General features: G+C 41.4%; 1 protein-coding gene across 1 annotated transcript in view; it reads right to left on the bottom strand.

Moving 5' to 3' along the window:
- Positions 1–260: 260 nt before the first annotated feature.
- UGDH (UDP-glucose 6-dehydrogenase) overlaps positions 261–24,536 on the bottom strand; it is a 31,287-nt gene continuing 7,011 nt past the window's right edge. Inside the window, exons 2-12 of the mRNA XM_089654031.1 lie at positions 19,230–19,398; positions 14,923–15,024; positions 13,120–13,320; positions 10,162–10,359; positions 9,102–9,249; positions 8,017–8,111; positions 7,453–7,583; positions 6,943–7,076; positions 6,735–6,826; positions 5,369–5,479; positions 261–962 (exon numbers count right to left, since the gene is read on the bottom strand). Of these exons, the coding sequence (XP_089510157.1) occupies positions 852–962; positions 5,369–5,479; positions 6,735–6,826; positions 6,943–7,076; positions 7,453–7,583; positions 8,017–8,111; positions 9,102–9,249; positions 10,162–10,359; positions 13,120–13,320; positions 14,923–15,024; positions 19,230–19,391 (1,485 nt within the window). The 5' untranslated portion in view covers positions 19,392–19,398 and the 3' untranslated portion in view covers positions 261–851. The remainder of the gene's footprint in view (positions 963–5,368; positions 5,480–6,734; positions 6,827–6,942; positions 7,077–7,452; positions 7,584–8,016; positions 8,112–9,101; positions 9,250–10,161; positions 10,360–13,119; positions 13,321–14,922; positions 15,025–19,229; positions 19,399–24,536) is intronic.

The following is a 24,536-nucleotide window of genomic DNA, read 5'->3' as shown; positions in this document are numbered from 1 at the left end:
ACCATCCAGAGGTCGTGGTTCATACAGGAGTTGAAATTTTCCATCAACATTCTAGAATGAAGAGCAGTCAGGATGTCTCTACAACACTGGAACCTCCCTTCTGCAAGGTCACCGAGTCAAGGGTACTGCCTCAGCAGTGGCCTACATAATCTTCAAGGGGACAGCAGACACCTACCAGGAAAAAGTCACACTCATGGCCAGAGTTATTTTGCTGGTGTCCAGTCAACCAAACGGAGCTAGCATGTCACACACACACAGACTTTAGATGTTTTAATTTATTTTATTAATAATATTCATTACAAAAAACACCTTTTTTGGTATTGTTAGCCAACACCCTTATTCCAGGTGCCAATGATAGAAGCATGATACAGGCCTATAAAAATATATATTAAAAAAAAAAAAAAAATTCAAAAAATACAACTGTTTTTAAAAGTGTTCCTATACATATCAAAAATGAAAAAAAACAAAAACGTCTGTGTCACATAAAAGAGGTTAGGATATATTTACAGTGCCATCCTCTTTACACACAGGACTGGTCATAGGGGGCTACTTACAGATGTTATATTCTGTACCTATGTGAAAATTATAAAAAGTATGACTGTTTGGTATTCAAAATTGCTGCGTTTGGCAGACATAATGCCAAGCATGGCTGTTAAGTGAATTATTTACAAATTTTTTTACTTAGGATATGAATTATTATTGCAATGTACCTATATACCTGTAGTCACTGTGGACACAAGGACAAAGTTAAAAAAAAAAAAAAAAAAAAAAAAAAGGGAATACGGCAGACAGTGTGCCCATAGACATGACATGATTACAATCCACAAGCTTTGTACCGCCTCTGGGATACATTACACTCTGGGCTTCTTATGAGGGACGTCGGCAAGACTGATCTTGGGCATATTTGCTGTCGGTGTGAAAGGGATTCTCTTGGAAGCCACCTTTTTTCCAATGGTTTCTACCTGTAAGAAAATACATTAAAATAAACATTACTCTTCACTACACTGTGCTGTTTTTAGTATAAAGTTACACCACGGGTCAATCAAAAGATTGTACACCAGTCGTATCAATTACTCTGTGTAAAAGATCGCCAACACACCTGCACAATGCAAGGTCCTCACATGTACCATTCCCGATTTTATTACACACAGTATAAAAATACTCTATCTGTAGCAGGGGTCTCCGAAGTTAAACAAAAAGGGCTAGTTTACTGCCCTTCAGTTTTTAGGGGGGCTGAACTGGGGCCCATTGGGAGTAGAAAAGGTCCAACGGCAAAGAAAAAAAAATGCCCCTTCTTTGATGTCAGTGGAAGGAATAATGCCCATTGTTTGTCATTAGGAGGAGCTGTGCCCCATCATTTGTATCATTGGTGTCATAAGGCCCCATTGTTGGCGTCATTGGGAGGAATTGTGCCCCTTCATTGGTGTCAGTGGGGGGAATTTTTGCCCCATTGTTGGTATCCGTGGATGAAATAGTGCCCCAAGGGCCAGATAAAAGCAAGCAAAGGGCCACAGTTTGGAGACCACTGGTCTAGAGTATATACTGTCCTATATCCAGTCCCATGCAATGTTTGCAGTTGCAGAAATATAACAAAAATGTTCATTTGCAATTATATTTAGGCTAGGTTTACATCTGTGCAGGTAATTACCACTCTGGAAACACACCTGTTCCTGCAGCCGCAACCACTCACACAAAACCACAGGAGCTGTGTGTGGGTTCCCTGTCAACTTTTTTCTACCTTTAACTGTCTACTTTGTCCTTCATTACCTCCACCCACTGACTCACTGCTCAGAAGATTGCTTATCATTTCAAAAATAACATTGTTACAATTCATGATGAGATCTCCACTGTACAGATATCTCCCTCACCTTACACCTCTTGTCCACCTGCACAGTCAATGCTTCCCTTGTTTAACCCAACTACTATAGAGGAAGTCACTAAACTTTTATCTAACGCCCACCTAACCACCTGGACCCTGTTTTCTTGCAAATACTATGGTCACCCTCTGGCTCAATCCTGCACTCTAACTCATATCTTCAATCTCTCCCTTTCTACTGGCATCTTCCACAACACTCTAAGTATGGGGGTGACTAGTGCATGTTTTAAAGTCCTTACTGGACCTCACCAATCTTAACAACCAAAGACCCATCTCCTTACACCCTTTTGCATCCAGACTCCTTGAACGTCTAATTTACAACCAGCTGACTGCCATCTCATTGAGAATAACCTTCTGGACTCCCTTCAGTCTGGATTTCACCGACAACACTCCACAGAAACTGCTCTCCAAAAACTCACAAACAACTGACTAACCACTAAAACCAATGGTCACTATTCCGTACTCTTACTCTTGGACCTCTCCGCTGCCTTTCACATAGTTGTCCACCCCCTCCTCCTCAAAAAACTATTTACTTGGTCTCTGTGACTATGCTCTCCATTGTTTTGAATCTTACCTATCTCACTGCACCTTCAGTGTCACTTACAAAATCTACTTCCTCCTCTCACCTTCGGTGTCCCCCAAGGTTCCATCCTTGAACCTCTCCTATTCTTTATCTACACTTCTTCCCTGGGTCAGCTGATAGCTTCCCATGGTTTCCAATACCATTTCTATGCTGATGACACACAAATCTATCGCTCTACCCCTCAGCTCACCCGATCAGTTTCCTCACGTATCACTGATTTACTAACAGACATAATCAGACTGAATGTCACACCACTCCCTAAAACTCAATTTATCCTAAACTGAGCTCATAAGGTTTCCTCCCCCACATGCCTTCCCCTGATTTCTCTGTCAAGATTAATGGCACAACTAGCAACCTGTCACCACACGCCAGGGCTAACCCTGGATTATGAACAATCCCTTTAAGGCCCATATCCAAACCCTGTCCAAATCATGCCGCCTCAACATCTCCAGAATATCGCCCCTTTTTAACCAATGACAGCAAAAAGCTTCTAATTCACTCTCTGGTTATCCCTTGCCCCAACTACTGCAACTAGGCCATTCTCATTGGCTTACCTTTACATAGGCTAGACCACCATGAATGCTGCTGCCAGACTCATCCACTTTACCAATCATTCAGTGTCTGCCACCCCCTCTGCCAATCCCTTCACTGGCTTCCACTCACCCAACAAATAAAATTCAAAAATGTGAACACCACCTTACAAAGCCATCTGCAACTCTGCCCCAAGCCACATTACTAACACGGTCTCAAAATATCAACCAAACCGCTCTCTGCGGAACTCACAAGATGTTCTGCTCTCTAGTTCCCATGTCACCTCCTCCCATCCTATGGGACTCCCAACCCCAATCTGTCAGACTCCTAATTTTTTATTTATTTCAGGTACTTATATAGCGCCATCAATTTACGCAGCGCTTTACTTATATATTGTACATTCACATCAGTCCCTAACCCTCAAGGGGTGTACAATCTACAAGGTCCCTAACTCGCATTCATACATATACATACTAGGGACAATTTAAACAGGATCCAATTCACCTACCAGCATGTCTTTGGAGTGTGGGAGGAAACCAGAGTACCTGGAGGAAACCCACAGGGACAGGGAGAACATGCAAACTCCAGGCAGGTGGTGCCGTGGTTGGGATTCGAACCAATGACACTAGTACTGCCAGGCGGAAGTGCTAACCATTTAGCCACTGTGCCGTTTGTTTAACTTTAGACAATCCCTGAAAACCCTTTTCTTTAAAGAAGCTTATCCTGCTTCTAACTAACTAATAAACTGCGTTTTTACCTTCTCCATCAACTCATCCCCCACAGCTATTACCTTTTGTATCACTTGACCCTCCCTTTTAGATTGTAAGCTCTAACGGGCAGGGCCTTCTGGATTCCTCTTGTACCAAATTGTATTGTAACTATACTGTCTGCCTTCATTTGTAAAGAGCTGCGCAAACTGTTGGTGCTAAATAAATCCTGAACAACAGGCACACCGCACACACTGAAAACTCACTGCACTTGCTGTTACTGTGTGGGCTGTGATTTCTAAAATGCTGCAGGGACCTTTTCCCTGGCACCACAGGCCCATTCAAACTTCACCCTTCCTAACCTAAAATCCCTAACACTTGTCCCTGTATCCAAATACATTGTGAGTGACTGGAAAAGGAGGTTGCAATAATCAGGCATGAAGGGTCTTCACATGCAAAAAGGCAGCATATTCAAATGGAAGGTTACAAAAGCCCAAGGATGTGGACCCTGAAGAATAATAGTTATTATGATACCACCGACCAGTTACGGTTTGTGCAGAATGATTTTTGAACTGAATACATATTACGACATTAAACAAAAATAGTTTAAAAAGGTTAGCGGTGTCGTTTTAAAAAAGGCAGTGTTGCAAAACTTTGGCTGTAATGGTTTAATAAGGCTCATCATACGTCAGCTCAAATGTGAGTCATGCTGGAGAAAGTTTAGTCTTCCGGTCAGTCATCTGGCCAAATTACAGAATGTCTGCATGGTTGCACCCATACAACAATCTGCCTCACTGCTGAGAACAGAAATCCTTCCTTATAGCAGCTATTTTATTCCTTGAAATACAGCCAAGGCTGAAGATCAGAACAATTTTAAAAAAGGGAAAAAAAAAATGTTATTCCAATGCCAGACAAATGACGCAGTAAGGGTTATTCCACCAAACAGATAAATAACCAGATGCATCAGGGTGGTTCCTGTATATGACTGGAATAATGATGCAAACAGGATGGAATATGATGACCAAAATGGCAAGTTAATACAGAACTTAAAGATGAAGTTGCAAAATGAACATTAGAAAACTGACATTTCAATTTGTCAAACAGAATGGGAAAGAAACGGATTAAACCATAGAACAGAACCAATATAACACAGCCAAATAGCTATAGCTGCTTGGTTGAGAACATATACCTAAAATTTAAAATTATTTCCAAGTAAAAGCCTTGCCTACTGACATACCACACGCTGTACTTTTCCTTTATTAGCTTCTTCTAATCCCAGCTCAGGTTTAGTTTTTTTTTTTTAAGACGGAAAAAAAAATAAAAATTAAGATTTAAAAGAAAAAAAAAAAAAAAAAAAAAAATATGGAGGAAGAAGGTTTAGATTTGAAGCCTGTTCTTTCTGGACACCACCAACTACAAAACGCCCTATCCTTGTGCTCTTACTGGCTACTGAGGCAGTCTAACTGGACAGAGGTATTGTATTTTGCAGGATGTAGTCATAAAAGCAGGTCCCAATAACAAAAGGGAAAATAATTTGGACTGTAGCACAATATTGTTTGGCTAATAAATGTAAAAGCCTTGTTGTTTTAAAGGAGTACAGATTCACACCAAAAAAAATTGCAGTTAGCATGTTTTAGCCACAAACTAATATATAAAATAGTCCTTCTGTACCTGGAAACCGATGTTCTGTAGTTCTCCATGGAGATCATCTAGAACTCTTCTTCCATCAAATATGAATGCTGGCTTCAACATCTTCGAATGGATCCGATGGAAATCCAATTCCTAATGGAACAAAACACCTTAATTTTACCATCTATATAACTGCAAATTTAACATGTAGCTGCCTTATAGGGTCCCCTGGAACCCCATTGTAGCTATCTGTATGAGCATGCCCCTCTGCAGGGCTATTGCCTGCTGTACCGATGCTCAATGCATCTACATGCACAGAATTCCTGTTTGCATGCCATTCCCCAGCTCCTTTAAGGAAATTGATTGGCAGTGGCTTTTGGGATTGTGCTGGCAGCTCATCGTAAACATGTATTGTATATTGTGCAATTCTAACTGGTAAAAGAAAAACAAAAAAAAAAAAAAAAAGCATATTTGACATTTATAGATTTTAAACTGTTTTGTGCATGGAAGTAGATCAGTCACATGACAACTACTGTGTGTTACCCTATTTACAGTTGGGGTAGGCGGGGGGTGGGAATATATTTATGAAGGATGTTTAAGCCCTGGTTCACACTGAATGAGACTTTGAAAATGCGCTACTTCAATTGAAGTAGTGCGATTTCAAAGCCACAGGTCAATGCGATTTCATGCGTGGCTTGCCTGAAAGGAACCTTTTTCCCCCCCGAATCTGCGCAGGACCGAAAGTCAGAGTCGCATGGATTTCAATGGTTCCATAGGTACAAATAGGGTGCAACTTGTCCTATGACGTGGAACTGTCAAATCGTATGACAAGTTGCACCGATGTGAACCAGGGCTCATACTACTTAAAAGTCTTGGTGCTAGCTGAACGCAAATGTGTGGCTTCCCGGCGTCTAGGCCTAGACGCCGAGCGGCCGCACATTTGCGTTCTATTAAAAAAAAAACCCATATGTCCTGAGAGCGCGCGCCCTGCCTGCTCCCAGCACAAATGTCCGGTACTCACGGAAAGGTCCCGATCGGGACCTTTCCCAATCATGTGACCACCGGGACGGCGTGTCACGGCGGGCACATGACCCTAAACCCCGCCCCCGTCTTCTGAAATCCTTAAAAGGGCCGGGAGGCACCGGCGCCAAGGGGTTAAAGAACACCAAAAATAAACAAATGGGGAAAAAACCCTACTGAAAATATCAGAACCAAGATTACTCAAAGATGGTGGCAACAGCTTTTCCTCAAAGGAGGACTTTACCCCAGTTAGTGGGCTGCCCCTCTTCCACACCTTTGGAGGTCCAAAACCTTCTTTCAAAAGACAGCGACATTCCAAATGAAAATAACCATTATCTTTGTTTTATGTAATCATCAAAGCTGATTAGATAAACCATTCTTTACTGACCTTAAACATGTCCCACTCAGTGCAGATCACCATGGCATGAGCTCCCTCACAGGCCGCATACGGGTCTGTAGAAATATGGACCAGCTTTGCAACTACAAAGATAGAAAGTAGTACATAGAATAAGGTTCCAGTACACACACTTTAGAAGATAAAAAGGCTTCTGTAATGAACTTCTTTTAGCACTCACAGCCAGCTCCATTGTGCTTACCTCTCTCATCCTCTGCTACCCCTGGCTGAGATAAGTCCATGATTATCTGTTCTTTAAGTACTTTGGGGTCGTAGATGTGCAGATTCGCTCCTTCATCCATGAGGTATTTACTAATATAAATACTGGAGGACTCTCTGAAGGTAGACAAGAAAACAGCATTAAACACCATATACAAGACTTATTGAGGATACAAAATAATGTTGCAGATTGTTCACATGTCAGATTCTCCAAAATGCTTTTTCTTTCTCCCAACATTCACATCAGGGACCTCAGAGGACAGCAGTTCTAACCTTTTTCATGGTTATTACATTAAACAAAAACGGGAGTCATACAAAACCTGCCAGCTTCAGTAGTCGATTTGTTATCACCATCGTTCTTCACAGTCAAGCTCGTGGCAATATTATATAGAGTTTCACAGTGGCCTACTAAGCTATAATAAACCTGACAAAAGAGTGTTCTCTTCCCAGGATGCACTAATGCAATGATGGATTTAGCAGTCACGTTGCTTACCTTGTGTCCCCAGTGTCTTTCTTAAATGCAAATCCCAGGACAGCAATTTTTTTGTCTGCTACAGTGTTGAAGAGACAATCAATGATCCTGGAGGTAAACCTTCTTCTCTGATAGTCATTCATGTCAATAACCTAGAATGACAAAGCATAGGTGTAATAGGTGAGGTATTAGGACTTTCCTAGTTAACCTAAAGGAACATACTCCTCCTGTACTAGGCTGAGTCAGAGCGTGTAATCTGATCTCCCCTGATCTTAGGTCCATTTCAGACCATCAGTTGGTTTAGGAGAGGAAACCTGCTGCTGTAACATGGAGCTCAGCCCCTGCTGGAGGCAAGTAGCAAAAACTACATCCTCATGTGCAATATTTAAGCTTTTTGTAAAAAAAAATTCTCATAATTTTAAATTCTGTAAATCATTTTTCAAACTGTCCAGCACAAATATAGATTCCCTTTAGGGCAATGCCTTAAAAAAAAAAAAAAAAAAAAAAAAAAAAAAAAAAGTTTGCTAGCAGGCTAGAAGGGACAAAACCTATATAGGACACTGGAATTTCAGAAGCAGAATGTACCTGTTGCCAGTACCGCGCTACTTCATGCAAGTTGAGAACTTCACACAGGTAAACCAAGTTCAACACGTCTTTCTGGAAGCAGCTACCACCAAAGCCTGTACAGAAAAAACAAAAAAACAAAACACATTTTTACAGAATTGAAATGCAACTAAATACACATACTTTTTACATGTCTGTTTTAGTTAAGGTGTTATAGCCGTTTTGCTGGATGGTCAAGACTGTCTACATGTAGTGCACTCCCTCCAAGTTCACTTTTTTTGCACAGGCACAGCAGCCCAATCTTTTGAATGGGCTGCTGGGCCTCCTGAAAATGTAGGGAAGAAGGTCCCTGCTCCATTTTTGAAACTGCATCTCGCACGAAAACCCGCAAGTGCAGTGCGGTTCCCAGTACGGGAAGCGGTTGCCGCGATTTCCAGTGCATGCAGGTGCCATTAGGAATAATGGCATTCCACATGCATCTCCTTATCAGCAGTGTATTTCCCCAGTGGCAATCACCCGCACAGGTATGAACCTAGCCTAAACAAACCTTTATATGGCAAAACACTGTTTCTCTCCACTTTCAACCTTTTCATGGTTGTGGTAGTCAATATTTCTGTAGCTGGTAAACAAGAATTCTCTTTTTTCTGAACTTGACCCTACTGTGATCCAACACCGACATCGCTACAAAATGAAATTTTTAATTTTGGGAAATGGATCATTCTTGGTCAGGTCAAACAAAACCTTGTAAAAGTGACACTCTGAAAATGTGTAAGATACTCTAACCTTTTACTGCCAGAGCCATTTCCCATTTTTTGTTGTGCACACGTTAAAAAGAATTTGCGTTCTCTCATATATATATATATATATAATATCTCTATCTATATCTATCTCACTTAGGCCTGAAGATTGCATAAACTCCCAAAACATATGCTCTGTAGGCTGTGCAAATCTGTGCAGGCTCATCAGGTACAATCACTGTCACAGGCCTATTAGGTACCACTTTTAAAAAAAAGGTATACTTCAGTACCTTAGTACTAAAGTATAAAAGGATCTGTATTCTAGCAAGGTAATATACCTGGGCAAACCGCAAGAACTGTATTACTTACCAACACTGGCTTTCAAAAATTTGTTTCCAATTCTCTGGTCCATGCCAATAGCTCTGGCCACTTCTTCAACATCTGCTCCAGTGGCTTCACACAAGGCACTGATGGAATTAATGCTGCTGATCCTCTGAGCAAGAAATGCATTGGCAGCCTAGACAAGGGATGAGAGGGAAGACAATATTTTACTGCTTAGCAGACCAAGTCCAACTATACAGTATACTGTATATTATTGGTTACAAAGCCAAATGTAATAGATTAAAAAAGAGGGGGTTGTGTTCACTTTAGCAAGGTAATATGCTAATTTTGAACCCAAAGTCCATTTTACATTTTTAAAGTCTTGCCCAAGACCAGACATCACAACACTCCAGATATTAACTTTATTACAAGAACAGAAAAGTTTTTACCTTGTTACTGAGGCCAACATTGCCAAGTTGATGGCCAAGGCATACCAATTGTCATTCCATTGCCAACTGACAAGGTCAGATTTTCCAAACTTCATTGCTTTGCAAAGAAATACCTTCTTTCAAAATAATGCAGTAAAAAACAAGGTTCAATTAAATCAAGAAGAGGTACAGAAGAGGCCATTCTGGCTGACAAACCGTGAAGTTGGTGTGACTGATTTTAGGCAGGACTTTCGAAAGTTTAAATTCTGGCTTGCTTAAAAAAGGTATCTTGTGAGAAAGCCAACCACCATCTAGTATGCATTGTGATGGCGGCAAACCACATTGAGAGAGTTTAATTCTGTGACAAACAAGTGCAGTTATCTCACCAAGCGGCTTCACAAACTTTTAAGCCCCAGGGGCTACAAGATGTATTGCTTGGTTAGCCTCTATATTAATGAATGGAGAGCTCCCAACAACAAAAAGAAAACAAAAAAAAAAAAAGAAGGGGGGGGGGGGGGGAAGATCTGGGCTGCTTATTTCTAGCTGTCCTGTGGAAGTCACAACATCTAATTTCTGCATATCAAGTGTTCTCATCACTCCAACATGGAAGGTCCACTTATTTACAACCCACACACCTATGGTCTTAACCAACTACAGAGAAAAGTGGACAGTACACCTACCAATTTAGAAAGCTCAGAGGACCAAGTATTGGTTGTGATGATTTTTTCAACAGGTACCCAATGCTCATAAACGGCACTCAGCGCATGCACTGCTCTTTGCCCTTCAGGAGTCTCGTCTCCTCCAATCAACACCCTGTCAGGATTCTTAAGATCTTTAATTGCTGTTCCCTCAGCAAGAAATTCTGGGTTAGAGAGCACCTGTGGAGAAAAGGATTCTTTCAGAACTGAATTAAACAACAAATATATATAGTAGCCCTTTCAAGTCTGACTGAGCAATCTGCATTTTATCACCCTTGCAAGGTTGCAAAATTATCTCCTATGAAATGTAACAAGTTGGCCCCCCAAATACAAAGGTGATATTGCATAAAATTAACATAGCAAAAGAGTCCTTGGTTATGCTTTTGTTGTGTAAAATACATCTAGCCAAATCAAAAAAAAAAAATTCCCAGCTCTAACTTGCCAGCCAGCTTGCAAACAAACCGAATTAACCTGTCTAGCAGTATGCGTTAAAAACGGGTTTACAGTTGTGTCCAAAATTATTCAACCCCCACTGAAATTGAGTGTTTTGGCCAGTTTGACATTGCTTTTGATCATTCAGTCATCTTGCTTACATTTACATTAAAGAGGCACTTGTAGGTCAGACAAATATAACATAACAGTTATAATGAAATAACCACAAATGTCTTTTCTGTGCTCACAGCATTATCAGTTTTATTCAACCCCCAAGTGACATTCAATCTTAGTACTTAGTACAGCATCCTTTTACAGTTATAACAGCTTTTAAACGTGAAGCATAGCTTGACACAAGTGTCTTGCAGCGATCTACGGGTATCTTCGCCCATTCTTCATGGGCAAAGGCCTCCAGTTCAGTCACATTCTTAGGCTTGCGCACTGCAACTGCTTTCTTTAAGTCCCACCAGAGGTTCTCAATCGGATTTAAGTCTGGTGACTGCGATGGCCACTCCAAAATGTTCCAGCCTTTCCTCTGCAACCATGCTCTAGTGGACTTGGAGGTATGCTTGGGATCATTGTCCTGTTGAAAGGTCCAACGTCTCCCAAGCCTCAGGTGTGTGACGGACTGCATCACGTTTCCATCCAATATCTCCTGGTACTGAAGAGAATTCATGGTACCTTGCACACGCTGAAGCTTCCCTGTACCTGCAGAAGCAAAACAGCCCCAAAGCATGATTGACCCTCCACCATGCTTCACAGTAGGCAAGGTGTTCTTTTCATCATAGGCCTTGTTCTTCCTCCTCCAAACATAGCGTTGATCCATGGGCCCAAACAGTTCTAATTTTGTTTCATCAGTCCACAGAACACTATCCCACAACTTTTGTGGTTTGTCCACATGGCTTTTGGCATACTGCAGTCGACTCTTCTTATTCTTTGGAGACAGCAAGGGGGTACGCCTGGGAGTTCTGGCACGGAGGCCTTCATTACGCAGTGTGCGTCTTATTGTCTGGGCTGAAACTTCTGTACCCACATCTGACAAATCTTTTCTCAGTTCCTCAGCAGTCACACGGGGACTTCTCTCCACTCTACGCTTCAGGTAGCGCACAGCAGTCGAAGTCAGCATCTTCTTTCTGCCACGACCAGGTAGCGTTTCAACAGTGCCCTTTGCCTTGAATTTGCGAATGATGCTTCCTAAGGTGTCTCTTGGTATGTTTAACATCTTTGCAATCTTCTTATAGCCATTGCCCTTCCTGTGAAGAGAAATCACCTCTTCTCTTGTCTTCCTGGACCATTCTCTTGCCTTCACCATGTTTGTAACCACACCAGTAAATGTCTAGAAGGAGCTGAGTATCACAGTCATTTTAAAGCTGCCTAATTGGTGCTTATTATGCTTGATTGCTGCTCGGTGACATCCACAGGTGTTTTCAATACCTGATGGAAAGCACCTGTATGAACCTCTGTTCTTCAGAGTGGTAGTCTTTAAGGGGTTGAATAATTGTGGCAATGAAGAAACCACATAAGAACCATTTACTACTGTATTACATAAACAATTGATGTCATTTTAGTTGCATTTGGGTAGTTACAACGTCCTTGTAGGATTTGATTCTGAATACAATTCCAAATGTACACTATAGTCCCTAAACCCCTTTACAGCATTGGGGGTTGAATAATTTTGGACACAACTGTAGTTAGCACACATTTGCAAATACATACGTAAGCTACAAAGCCTCATCACAGCACCCCAGTATTCTGTAGTTCCTAACCCTCCAATTTTGAGAGCCCTGATAGTAGAGGCACATGTATTTAATGGATAGACCAAGGGCAGATGAACCGGAGGGAGCCCACCCCTCCTTAAAAAAGTAAAAGGAGCGCACTGGACACCTGTAGCACAATGGAAGCCAAGGTGTTCAGTGCGCCCCCTCGACCAACAATTCAACAGTACAAAAAGTGGCCACTGCTCTAGTCTATAACTGGCCTTCACAGCAAGGAGCACATGGAAGGGTGACGCATGTCAAACAACAAAACAGAAAAATCCCCAGCTGGCTGGCAAGTTGGGAATTTTTCTTTTTTGTTTGACATGCGTCGCCCTTCCATGTGCTCCTTGCTGTGAAGGTCAGTTATAGACTGGGGCAGTGGCCACTTTTTGTACTGTAAAATACATCTAGCCCAGTCATATACAGGCCTGCTCAATAAGTGTGAGAATATACCACATACAGTATATACAATATCCTACACCTCCATTTATCTTGTTTGTGTGAATGGTGGAAATCCATTTGAAAAAACAAATCGTCTATGGCCAGACTTCATACATTCTTTGTTAGGTATGGTGCTATAAGAAGTTGACAAAAGGGGAATCTTTCAGAAAGAAATGTGTGCCACGGGATATCATGAATCTAAATTACCCTGAAAAAGATGGTATGGGTGACAGAAACACTTTAAAATGGATACAAACAAACACATTCACCTTGCCCATATTAGATACAAGGTGTACACTTGAATTCTTACCTGGAGATTAAGATTGGGTTTTGTGTTGGCATCAAATATCCTCCTAATGCTCTCTGCTGCTCTTACAGGCACTGTGCTCTTTTCGGTCACAATTTTGTAACCATTTGAGTTCTGAACAATACGACGGGCACAAGCCTCAATGTATTTCAGATCCGCAGCCCGACCTTTGCCCATTCCATAAGTCTTTGTTGGTGTATTTACCTACATTAAGAAAAGTTGGGGAAAGGTCACTTACAAACAAAGCTGACAGAGCTTACTCTAAAAGGCCAACTGACTGTGCAGTGAAGGGGCCCCAAGTAGGCAGCATGGCAGAAAAATTCCTATATTGTTCGTATCACCCCATCTTGGCTAGTTAGTAGGATGCAGCACCTCTCCAGCATCACAGAAGCAAGTGTTCTACCTCACTCAAAAGATACACATGTGCTGTGTGCTCTCCCTAACAAGCCAAGGGAGATGCAGCAATGGCAAGCTCAGCCCCTACTGCAACAGGCAAAGGGGAGCACACTCCACATGTTTGGCTTTTAAACAAGAGCTCCTGCTCCTGTAATGCTTGGGGCAGCACTCACTCAAAGTATGCTGCATCCTAGCAGCTAGCCAGAATGGGGGAATGCCAACAGGGGAGTTCTTTTTTTTTTTTTTAATTTAAATATTAATTTTTCAGATAAACAAGTTATACAAACATACTCATTAAAACCTTAGCATATTATCAAAACATTTATCGTTCGGGGATAATAGGGGAGTTCTTATTTTAAAAACACTTGATGATATTTTTAATATCTGATTATATTCATTTGAATCAATGCAACCATTACCATTCCAATCCTGCCTGCCAATTTTGTTTATATATATATATATATATATATATATATATATATATATATATATATATATATATATATATATATAGTTTTAAAATTTACATATCGTATTTATCTATACTCAATTTTTTTTATATTTTATTATTTATATATTCAAGTTAGTTTTTATATTCTATATATTTTTTGCTTTATTTGTATTTTTATTGTTCATGCTTTATGGTCCCATGCTTGATTATATATCAAAAGGACATGCATTTTAAATTTGTGTTTCCGACAAATACATATTATTAATATATATATATATATATATATATATATATACATATACATATACATATACACACACACACACACATATACACACATATATACACACACACACACACACACACACACACACACATATACATACACACACACACATACATACACTTCCGTTTATTTCTATGACACCTATGCCCCTCCTCCTAGTCAGAGAGAGCCCTGCCCAGATGGGAGAGCCCTCACTTAGTCCCATGGTATAAATGGTAGGGGGCACTCATTGTGGAGTTAGCTCTGATGAAGAAGGGTCTACCTTCGAAACGCGTCAGTCTCACTTTGGGAGTCTACCCTCATGACATGACTCACACTGGCTCTACACTCCATAGTTCTTTTGGATTTGTAATGCTTGTTTTACATCCTTGTTTGTGAGTATATATATTTTATTTAATAAAATCACTGAATTACTGAGATAATGCGCAAGGTTGGTGCGCACTCTTTTTGCTTCACAGGGGAGTTCTTATGCCAGGCTTTAGGAGTGGAAATTACATTAGGCTATATTTTAAAAACCTGAAAACAATATATTTCAACCTACTAAAGCCCTTTCGCTGCACAGTACATTTTATCTAAAATGTGAGCCAACCCTTAGCAGTGCCTCAGTTTGATCTATGAAATTAAAAAAAAAACAAAAAAAACAAAAAAGAAAAAAACCACATATGATACTTACAGAAATAAAGACAAGATCAGCCTCTTGTATGGCTCCATCTATATCAGTAGAGTAGAACAAGTTTTTTCCTCTGCAAGATTCAACAATTTCTTTTAATCCTGGCTGCACAAAGAAAAAAAAAAAAAAAAAGGAGATCAAACCGAAATGTTCACAGGTGGGAAAGGTCACTGTTTAGATTGGTTACCAAATGACAGCCATCAATTTTAAACTAAAAAAACAGTTGTCCACAACTGCCATGGACAAATATCAGTTTCCAACACTTTAGAATTAAAGTGTTATATCTCTAATAACACTAGTCGTTTTAAAGCAGAACTGAACTCTAAAGTGAAGGTTTACCATGTTATATGGAACATTTAGTAATAAATAACCCAAGGCATTACCCTGAAAAAATGTTGAAACTCTTCTGAAAAACAAAAAACAGTGTGCTTCCAGGTATGTGGGAGTGCCCAAGCACACCTGTGTACAGTCTGTGTACTGCAGTGTGAGACCTCAGGCACTGATGCCTCTGATGTCTCATGAGATCTGGAGGGAACTTTGATGCTGTCATTATGCTGTGCTGCTCACTGTTCTTGCTAGAAGCTCTGAGATGAAAGAAAAATTCTGCCTCTACCAAAAGAGGGCCACCTCCACAGAGGAACAGTGTAGAACCAGGCACGGTAATGGGGGAAGATCATCTTCTTGGACCTACAGACAACACTGGCGACTAGTCCTTAGCCCTTTGCTTGCTTTTTTTTTGCACAACGCTTTCAGGATTTAGGATTTCCTTTAGGAAGGTCACTGGTCCAACTGGAACAAAGGATTTTTTTTTGTTTTTACCTTTGCTTTTTCTTTATAGTAAAATTCAAGGCTAAACTTGAATTTTAAATATATTCCCTTCCCTTCCTAACACCTATGCTGAATAACCTGTATAAGTGTACATACTTATCGACTTTCATGCCGATTCAGTCTGGTCACACAACCTTCCCTGGGTCAGCCAGCTGTGACTGCATGGAGAAAGAGAGAGTTGAATGATTGGAATGAATGGAGTGGTGATATTACCCATAGGCTCCTATTGTCCATTCATTGTCGGAGCTCCCTCCTCTCCCCTGCAGCAGCTGCTGGCTGAGACAAGGGAACCAGATCAGGTGACCAGGCCAGAACGTCCCGAAAATAGATAAGTACTGTATATAAATCTCTTACACAGGTTATGTCTCATACACACGATAAGAAAACCATACGGAAAATTTTGCAGGACCACTGATCGAACGATTTTCTCTTTGTTGATGAGCAGAATGTTTTAACCGATAACGATATTGTGAACGAAAAAAGCCGGTTGAACAGTGAAAAATGTTGTTGTTTCGCATACGAGCGACCGATTTTCTATGCGGTGGTATGACGGATGTGCAAAAAAAAAAAAAATCGATCAAGCGCTATCACGCATGAGCGGAAACAGAAGATAACCCGGATCTTTATGTCCAAGGAATCTTCATAAACATGAATGAATACTCATTGCTGTTAATTGTGGTCTATATCGCTTGTTCTGGAAGGGCGTGGCTACAAGGTCACATGCACACTGCATCACTTCCACTTGTACGGAAGACATCAACACTACGTATTGCCCGAATGATTTTTTTAGATTGGTTAATGTGGGCCACAATTTTGACCAACAAACGAACACCTCTCGATCGTCGGATGAACGATCGGTCGATTTTGGAATCGTGTATTCCCACGTTTAGTTAACATAAGTGTTGGGGGGGGCAGTCCAGTGCTTGGGCAGCGTAGTAGTGATGTGACGGGAATCCCCTCCCTGCTCTACACGCCCTCATCCCTGTGCTCAACCCCTGCATAGTGACGTGCACTGCGGGAGTGCTACCCATGCCCCCTGACAAGTCCTGTCCAATCAGACACCTGGATCTGCACCACCTGACTTCCTCCCCTTCCACAATTCTGTGGGACAGAGCTGCCAATCCAGCTGCAGCAGGAGGGGGAGCGAGAAAGATCTGTGCATAAGTGCACAGGAGACATGGACACTTCTCGTGCTAGTGCATGAGAAGTATTATGTAGGCTGTCAAAGGAGAGGGTGCGTGGTGACACTATTTTATGGCCTGTGATGGTTTTGTTCAATAAAAAGGACGAAGAGGAAAAATATCAGAAGAGTGCCGGGTCATTTTCCAGGCAGACAGAGGGTGTATGCAAAGTCCTGCTGTGCAGATTATGGTAATGTGATTATCTAAATTTATATTTTAGGGATTTACAACCACTTTAATAAATGCCTAGATAAAATGTGAAAGTAGCGCCTTAGCATGTCTAGTTAACAAGGTTATGGATCCCATTTAATATATCTCAAATAGAAGATATTACAAAGATCACAGGTTCTTCAATAGAAACAATGCACAGGCTACATAAATCTATTGTTTTAAACAGAAGGAGGTGATGCAGCTCTACATTTAATACTGTATTTTTCATATAAAAAAAGGATTTAGGAAAACCTTAAATCAGGACTCCAATTACATACAATAAAGAGAAGTCTTGTAGAGTGATCCTAATCCACAGTATATCTAATGGACTGGTCACTTCCTGTAGTTTTTATGCCTGATCTTTTAAATCACAAACTGCCAACTCAGGAGAGGAAGTAAAGGAAGGGTAAACGCCAATAGTGATTAGACTTAAAGGGGAAGTATGGTGGGTTTTCACTGTGCACAGATTTGCGTTATTGCAGCTTATAGACCTTTTTTTGTATTTATTTATTTTAGTAGTGTAAAGATTTGGCCCACACGCTACAATGGCCATTTATACTTTTGTCCTAAATATGGAGAAATCATAATAAACCTAAGAGATCTGAAACAGTTTGTATTTATTTTGATACATTTATGTGGGCAGTCATCTTCATTCTATTTAAAAGGGCAAGTGTCAATCTGGTACAATACAGCGGCACAGTGGTTAGCACGTCTGCCTTGCAGTAAATGGGTCATGGGTTCAATTCCTGACCATGGCACCTCCTGCATGGAGTTTGCATGTTCTCCCTGTGCTTGCATGGGTTTCCTACGGGTGCTCCGGTTTCCTCCCACACTCCAAAGACATGCTGGTAGGTGAATTGGATCCTGTCTAAATTGGCCCTAATATGTGTATGTATGAATGTGAGTTAGGGACCTTAGATTGTACACTCCTTGAGGGTTAGGGACTGATGTGAATGTTCAATATATATGTGTAAAGCACTACGTAAATTGACGGCGCTATATTAGTACCTGAAATAATAATAATACAGTGGAGTGTGTTAGCCACTTCAGCTCTATGTGGAGAAAAGAAAGTAGAGTATATATTTAAAGTGGGGTGTTTTGTAGTCCTTACTCCCTTCCTGTCCTAGGGTGAAAAGGCAGCTCGTCCAGAGATACAGTGAAGTGTTGTCGCACTAGAAAAGGAAGAGTGTCATTGGTAGAATCACCAAGAGAATAAAATGAAAACTAATGCATCCACCTCATCATCGAAGGCTTGGTTCACTCGTGTGCAACTGCATACTGTGTATAGAGCAGCCTGTTCATGTTAATGGGCTGCTCTACCTGCAGAAATGTGGGGAAATAATTGCCTGACCATTTTTTTTTTTTTTTTTAAATTGTGCCACACCAAACCACGTAGTGTGGCACCATAAGGTTTGGTGCGAAGGAAAATGTGCTGCAGGTGCCATTAAGAATTAACGGGACCCCTGCATGTCTGCTAAAGTGCTGCATCTTTCTCTGCGGGTTGGAAACATGCATTTCCCCCGCTGCACAGATGTGAACCTAGCATAAAAGCTGCTTATAACATATTAAGTTTTTTTGTTTGGGTTTTGATAAGAGTTATAAATATATTTTTTTGGGGCTTTGGTTGTCTGAATGAAAGATATAATTATTCCCAGGTTTTAACAAAAAAAAAAAAAAAGCGCATTCAGAAGACATTCTCAAGAATTAAGAAATTAATATTAGGCAAGGCTGGAGTATTGCTACCATTCGATCTTTCTGGAAGCATTAAAATGCTGGATTCACCTTTTACCTCTGCTTAAATGTGTCATTTTCACTCTTTCCTTTGTATACCCTAGCATATTACAGTAAAAAAAAAGAAAAAGAAAAGTGCACTATGTAGTCCGAATGCTAAAGTTCAGACTGTGAAAATCTCTATGGCAACATCTATACAAGGGAATGCCATGAATGCAAGTGTGCAGGCTGTGGGGTGAATACATTGTGTACATAGTGTGCTCGGGGCACATTATTCTTTGATCTGGTCATCCATCTCACATATTTTATATCCAATACTGTAGACAGGCCTGCAGGTGAGGGAGTGAAGTAGATTGTTACCTCGTAGATGGGGAGGGTGTCAGAATTCCATGCATTAATTCGTGTCTCATTAACATCCACCACTGTTACTTTGATGTCAGGGCACATGTGAGCAATGACGCTGCAAGTAGGACCGCCAACATAGCCGGCACCAATACAGCAGATCTTCTTAATCTGGAACATTTCTATGCTGCAAATTAAAGAAAAAAAAGTTACATCAACCTTCCCATTTAACAGTGACATGTACTTTTTCTGAAAAGGACTAAATTATTGGGCAGATTAAAAATCCCAACTAGATTGCCATTTTTCTTTTAGGTGGTGCCCAAAAAAACCTACCTGTCTGAGTTATCAGCTTCTCCCTGTAGACTTTAGAGGACAGACTCCTGACCTTCTCAAAAACAGCTGAGTTGGCCAAAAAACAGATTTTGGCCAGACACAGCAGGACATGGTTCATTGACGGGAAATGGCAATATGACGGGTAAGAAGTCCCATCATTTGCTTTGGTTCCCCACCCCCTCAATAAGTAGACACTGGTGCCTAGAGCAGTCTATAGCCCTGCCCTACAAGCATGGTTGTACAATCTCAGCCTTCACATTCTGGAACCCACCAGGAGATGGCTCCTCATCCAACAACCCCGTGTGGTCTATGGCTACCCTTAAGCCCTGGATCACATTGAATTTTCCTTTGAAATTGTGCTACTTCAGTGTGATTTCAAAGCGATCGATCAGTACAGCTTCATGTGAGGCTTGCCAATATCTGTGCAACTGCATGCAAAGTGTAGGAACAGTTTTCAAAGTCGGTGCAAATTGGAGCCGCACAGATTTGAACAGTTCCATCCAGCAATAGGGTGAGACTTGTCATGTGACTTTGATCTGTCACGTCGCACCGGTTTGAACTATGTCTGCACATTTAACCACCAATATATGTCATCAATAAATACCTTAAAGCAGTATTAAACCCAAAATAAAAATGTTTTGGATTGCAGTTTACCGATTGTTAAAATACTTCTTTTGTTTAGGTGTCTTCACTCTGGAAGTAGGAGCAATAGACACCTTTGGACAGCAGCATTGTTAATCTCGGGAGAGGATGGCTGCTTTACTTTTCTTTTTAGCCCCCCCCCCCCACCCTTATATTTTCATCCGTTGATCCGTCCAGTAAATCTTATTTTTGCACTTCCTTTAACAGACCAAATTGTCCAGCAAAAGTGTCAGAGTTGAGAAAAACGGTTTACATGGACAGGGGATGTATATACTGGTCAGTTTTATTTATTCATGTAAAATTAAAAAAAAAAAAAAAAGCACCACAAACAAAAACCTGTTGCTGTAACTGCTTTAACGTGTTTGCTAGAGTTCAGCTTTAGCTTGTTAATCAAGCCCATATAAATTTGCTAGTGGATCTAATAAATACCCTCTCCCCAGATTAACAATTCTGCTGTCCAAAAGGTGTCTCCATTGCTCCTTCATCCAGATTAAAGACACCTTAACAAAGGAAGTGTGTTACTGGCTGGATCACCTGGTGAAACTAAGGGAAAACAAGAAGGACCAATGCAGCCTATACATTAAGGGTAGGTAAACTTCAATAAATTACATTTAAGTTTTGATTTTAATTGCTTGAAAGGCAAATGTACAGTAAAAATTGAAAGTGAATTCTGCCAAGTCACTAGGCATATTATTATACACTATTATACACTAGGCATATTATTATACACAGATAAATGTAGTCAACACAGTGGCGTTGCTTTACCAAAACTAGAGAGTGCAAAATCTGGTGCAACTCTGCATAAAAAACAACCTATGTTCTACAGAAGCTGGTCTCATGACCGTCTTCTGCCAAACGGGCATCCTGGAGTACCAGCATCTAATCAGTGCTGGCAGATGGTGTTAGTAGGACGATCTGAACAAAAAAAAAATAAAAACAAAAAAATACAAGTTCTAGTGTGTACCTGGCTTTAGACACAAGAGCCAAAAAGGGCAGAACAAAGAATTGTTAGTAATGTTAAGCGAACAAAAAGCCCAATCATTCACATTTACACAAGGCACATGACCCTTATCACTTCTGAGAAAAGAGAAGAACTAAAACAAACATTATGAGCAGTAGGTGGCTGGCCACAATATTTACTCCTGCCGATTGATGAACAGAGGAGAGATCCAAATCACAGGATAATGATAGCCTGGGCCTCCATGTTCTGGAATTGTGGAACTTGACATTCCTCCTGATCCACACGTTAAACACATACATATGGTTAGCAGAAGGACTGCGGGTTCAATGAGCCGTACGTCAGTGGAAGGAGGGGGCCTGGCATCATACAGTCTCCAGTGTCGTTGTGCAATCGTGGCTACTCAGAAATCTCTACAGGGATTTCTATGTCTAGTCTGGTCTATTACACAGAACATGTGGGGGTGATGGGGGATAATTGGGCAAAGAGCAATGATGATGTAGTAAAGCCTGACATACATCAGGGGAGTGTATCTCTAAACAGATGATTCATCCCATTCATTTCTTTGCGGTTAGTGGATATCCATGTGTTGCAAAATAAAACACGTTGCATTTTGTGGTTTTACACGTTAAGAAGGCCCATTGATACAAATTGTAAATGCAAAAAAAGTTTATTATACATTTGTGTGCATTTTACCCTGCCACAACCTAAAAAACTGTACAGCCACCATCATTATCAGTCCACCCCCCAGCTATTACCTTTTCTACCACTACCTCCCCTTTTGGACCGTAAGCTCCATGAGCAGGACCCTCCTAATCCTTCTGTACTCAGTTCTATTTTAATTGTAATGTCTCTTTTTATTGTACAGCACTGTGCAAACTGCTGGCTCTATATAAATCTTGTATAAGAATTTTAACTCATCTACACCTTGCAACTGTATAATGGAAGAACAAAAGTGCATCCAAAATGCATTTGCAACAAAATGTGCATACACAAAGACTTAGCTTAGGTTCACATATATGCAAGTGCACATGTGCATTTAAATCGCATGCATTCCCATTAGAAAACATTTGGGAGTGCCATTAACTCTTAATGGCACCTCCCACACACTAAATACTGCATACCACGCAGCCATGTTTTAAAAAGTTGCAGGGACCTTTTGACTGCAGAAAACGTACACGCAGTAGGCCATGGAAATGAATTGGATGCTGGGCCCATGCACACGCAGCACGCACAGCCACATATATGTGAACCAGCCTTAGACCATAATGGGGCAACCCTTAAAGCGGAGTTCTACTCACTCTGTAAAAAAATAAAAGTCAGCAGCTACAAAAACTGTAGCTGCTGACTTTTAAAAAACAGCCATGTAATGGAACCATCCCAGCCTGCGCTGAGTACTTCCGTTAGAATATCGCTTCCCCATCCAACACCACCAATGACCATACAAGACTCCTTTATTTTAACACAGATACAAGATATCTACACTCAAGGGAAGAATCCCCCCTCCCTGCATAATGACACGGGGTGGGAGCAATCTACATTTAGTAACAAGAGACACACCAACAGACAGTCCCATCAGGACGGAAATGAAAACAAACAAGGGCGCACTCTCATCGTGCATTCTCATCGTGCATTACCGTGGTATACCACGTAATTTATTGAATAAAAAAGGATGTATACTCACAAACCAACGTGATTATAGGCAGTATGAGTGATCCACAAAGACAGTCACAATACAACTGTGTCTAATGATACGGATAAGCTGACGCGTTTCGGGGGCTGGACCCCCTTCCTCAGAGCCCCCAAAACGCATCAGCTTATCCGCATCATTAGACACAGTTGTATTGTGACTGTCTTTGTGGATCACCCATACTGCCTATAATCACGTTGGTTTGTGAGTATACATCCTTTTTTATTCAATAAATTACGTGGTATACCACGGTAATGCACGATGAGAGTGCGCCCTTGTTTGTTTTCATTTACCAGTGGTCAGATTTCCCGATCTCAGAAGGGCAGCACCTCCTCGATTGGCATTTTGGCAATTCCTTGGTTTGCATGAAGATTGGAGCGCTGGTTTCGTTTGTCCATCAGGAGGGAAGGCTACTGGATACACCCCCCAACAAGCCAATACACATAAACACATACATCCCATAATAGTTTGCTCCCAAACCAGACAGACAATAGAACAATGGGATGCAACCACATAACAAAGCCCACCCAATATTAGGATAGATCACCCTATCCACCTAATGGAGGCCATAGACGGGTCGTTTATCGGCCGAATTTTCGTCCGAACAAAAAAAAAAAAAAAAAAAAAAAAATAAAAAAATCGGCCGATATTCAAACTGTTAGTGGGGCAATGTCGTCAGCCAATTTTCGCGGTTCTTCTTGTTTCTTTTTATCAGTCATGCTGGAAAATCTACAAAAAACGGCCGTTTTTCGTAAGCATTGGTGGCAGCAACGACCGATTTTTCATTTATCGGCCGACAATTTGGCCGATACATGACCCTTCTATGGCCAGCATTACAGGCACAGGGTGACTTACACATAAGAGGGATATGGGGAGCAGAGACAGGTGTCTCCCCACCTCTCCAAAATGAGCTGGGTTCCATGGGCCCCCCACACAAAGTGACTCCTGTCACAAGCCACTCACCAGTCCCATGATCCCGCAGTGTCCCCCACAGCCCGTTTCACTGGCTGTCCTGTATTCCAGGCACCGGCATCTTCAGTGTGGGCACCCGGCTGTGACAGCTTGCGGGGAGGGAGGGTAGGAGGACAACTTCCGCTTCCTATCACCTAGGCCAGGGGTGGGCAACTGTGGCCCTCCAGCTGTTGTAGAACTACAAGTCCCATGAGGCATTGCAAAACTGACAGTTACAAGCATGACTCCCAAAGGCAGAGGCATGATGGGACTTGTAGTTCACCAACGGCTGGAGGGCCACAGTTGCCCACCAGTGGTCTAAGCGATCGCAGCAGAATTGGGAGCGGGTACCATTCAGGTACCCACTCCCCCCCCCCTCCTCAAAGGTGCCAATCCTTAATGGGGAGCGGGGGACCAATCTTTAAAGCGGAACGTTCCCTTTTGGATGGAACTCCGCTTTAAGGGTTACCAAAGGCTAATAATTTTTTACATTTTTTTTTTTTTAGAAAATTAAAACAATAAACATGTTATACCTTCCTGCTCTGTGCAATACTACTGCATAGAGCTGCCCCGATCTTCCTCTTCTCGTGTCCCCCGCTGGTAATCTTGGTTCCTCCTCTTCTTCCCCTGCCCCCATAGCAAGCAGTTTTCTATGGAGGCACATAGTGTCTGCTCGCTCCCAAGCCACACTCCATAGACTCCCACAGTGGAGCTTAGCCCCACTTCCTCCTCACTGCATTTGATTGACAGC

The sequence above is a fragment of the Staurois parvus genome, unplaced genomic scaffold (assembly GCF_062004578.1).
Source record: "Staurois parvus isolate SC_StPar_1 unplaced genomic scaffold, SC_StPar_1.0 ptg000734l, whole genome shotgun sequence".
In the NCBI taxonomy this organism is placed as follows: domain Eukaryota; kingdom Metazoa; phylum Chordata; class Amphibia; order Anura; family Ranidae; genus Staurois; species Staurois parvus.
Note: the sequence above shows the minus strand (reverse complement) of the source record. Positions and strands in the feature narration are given on the sequence as shown.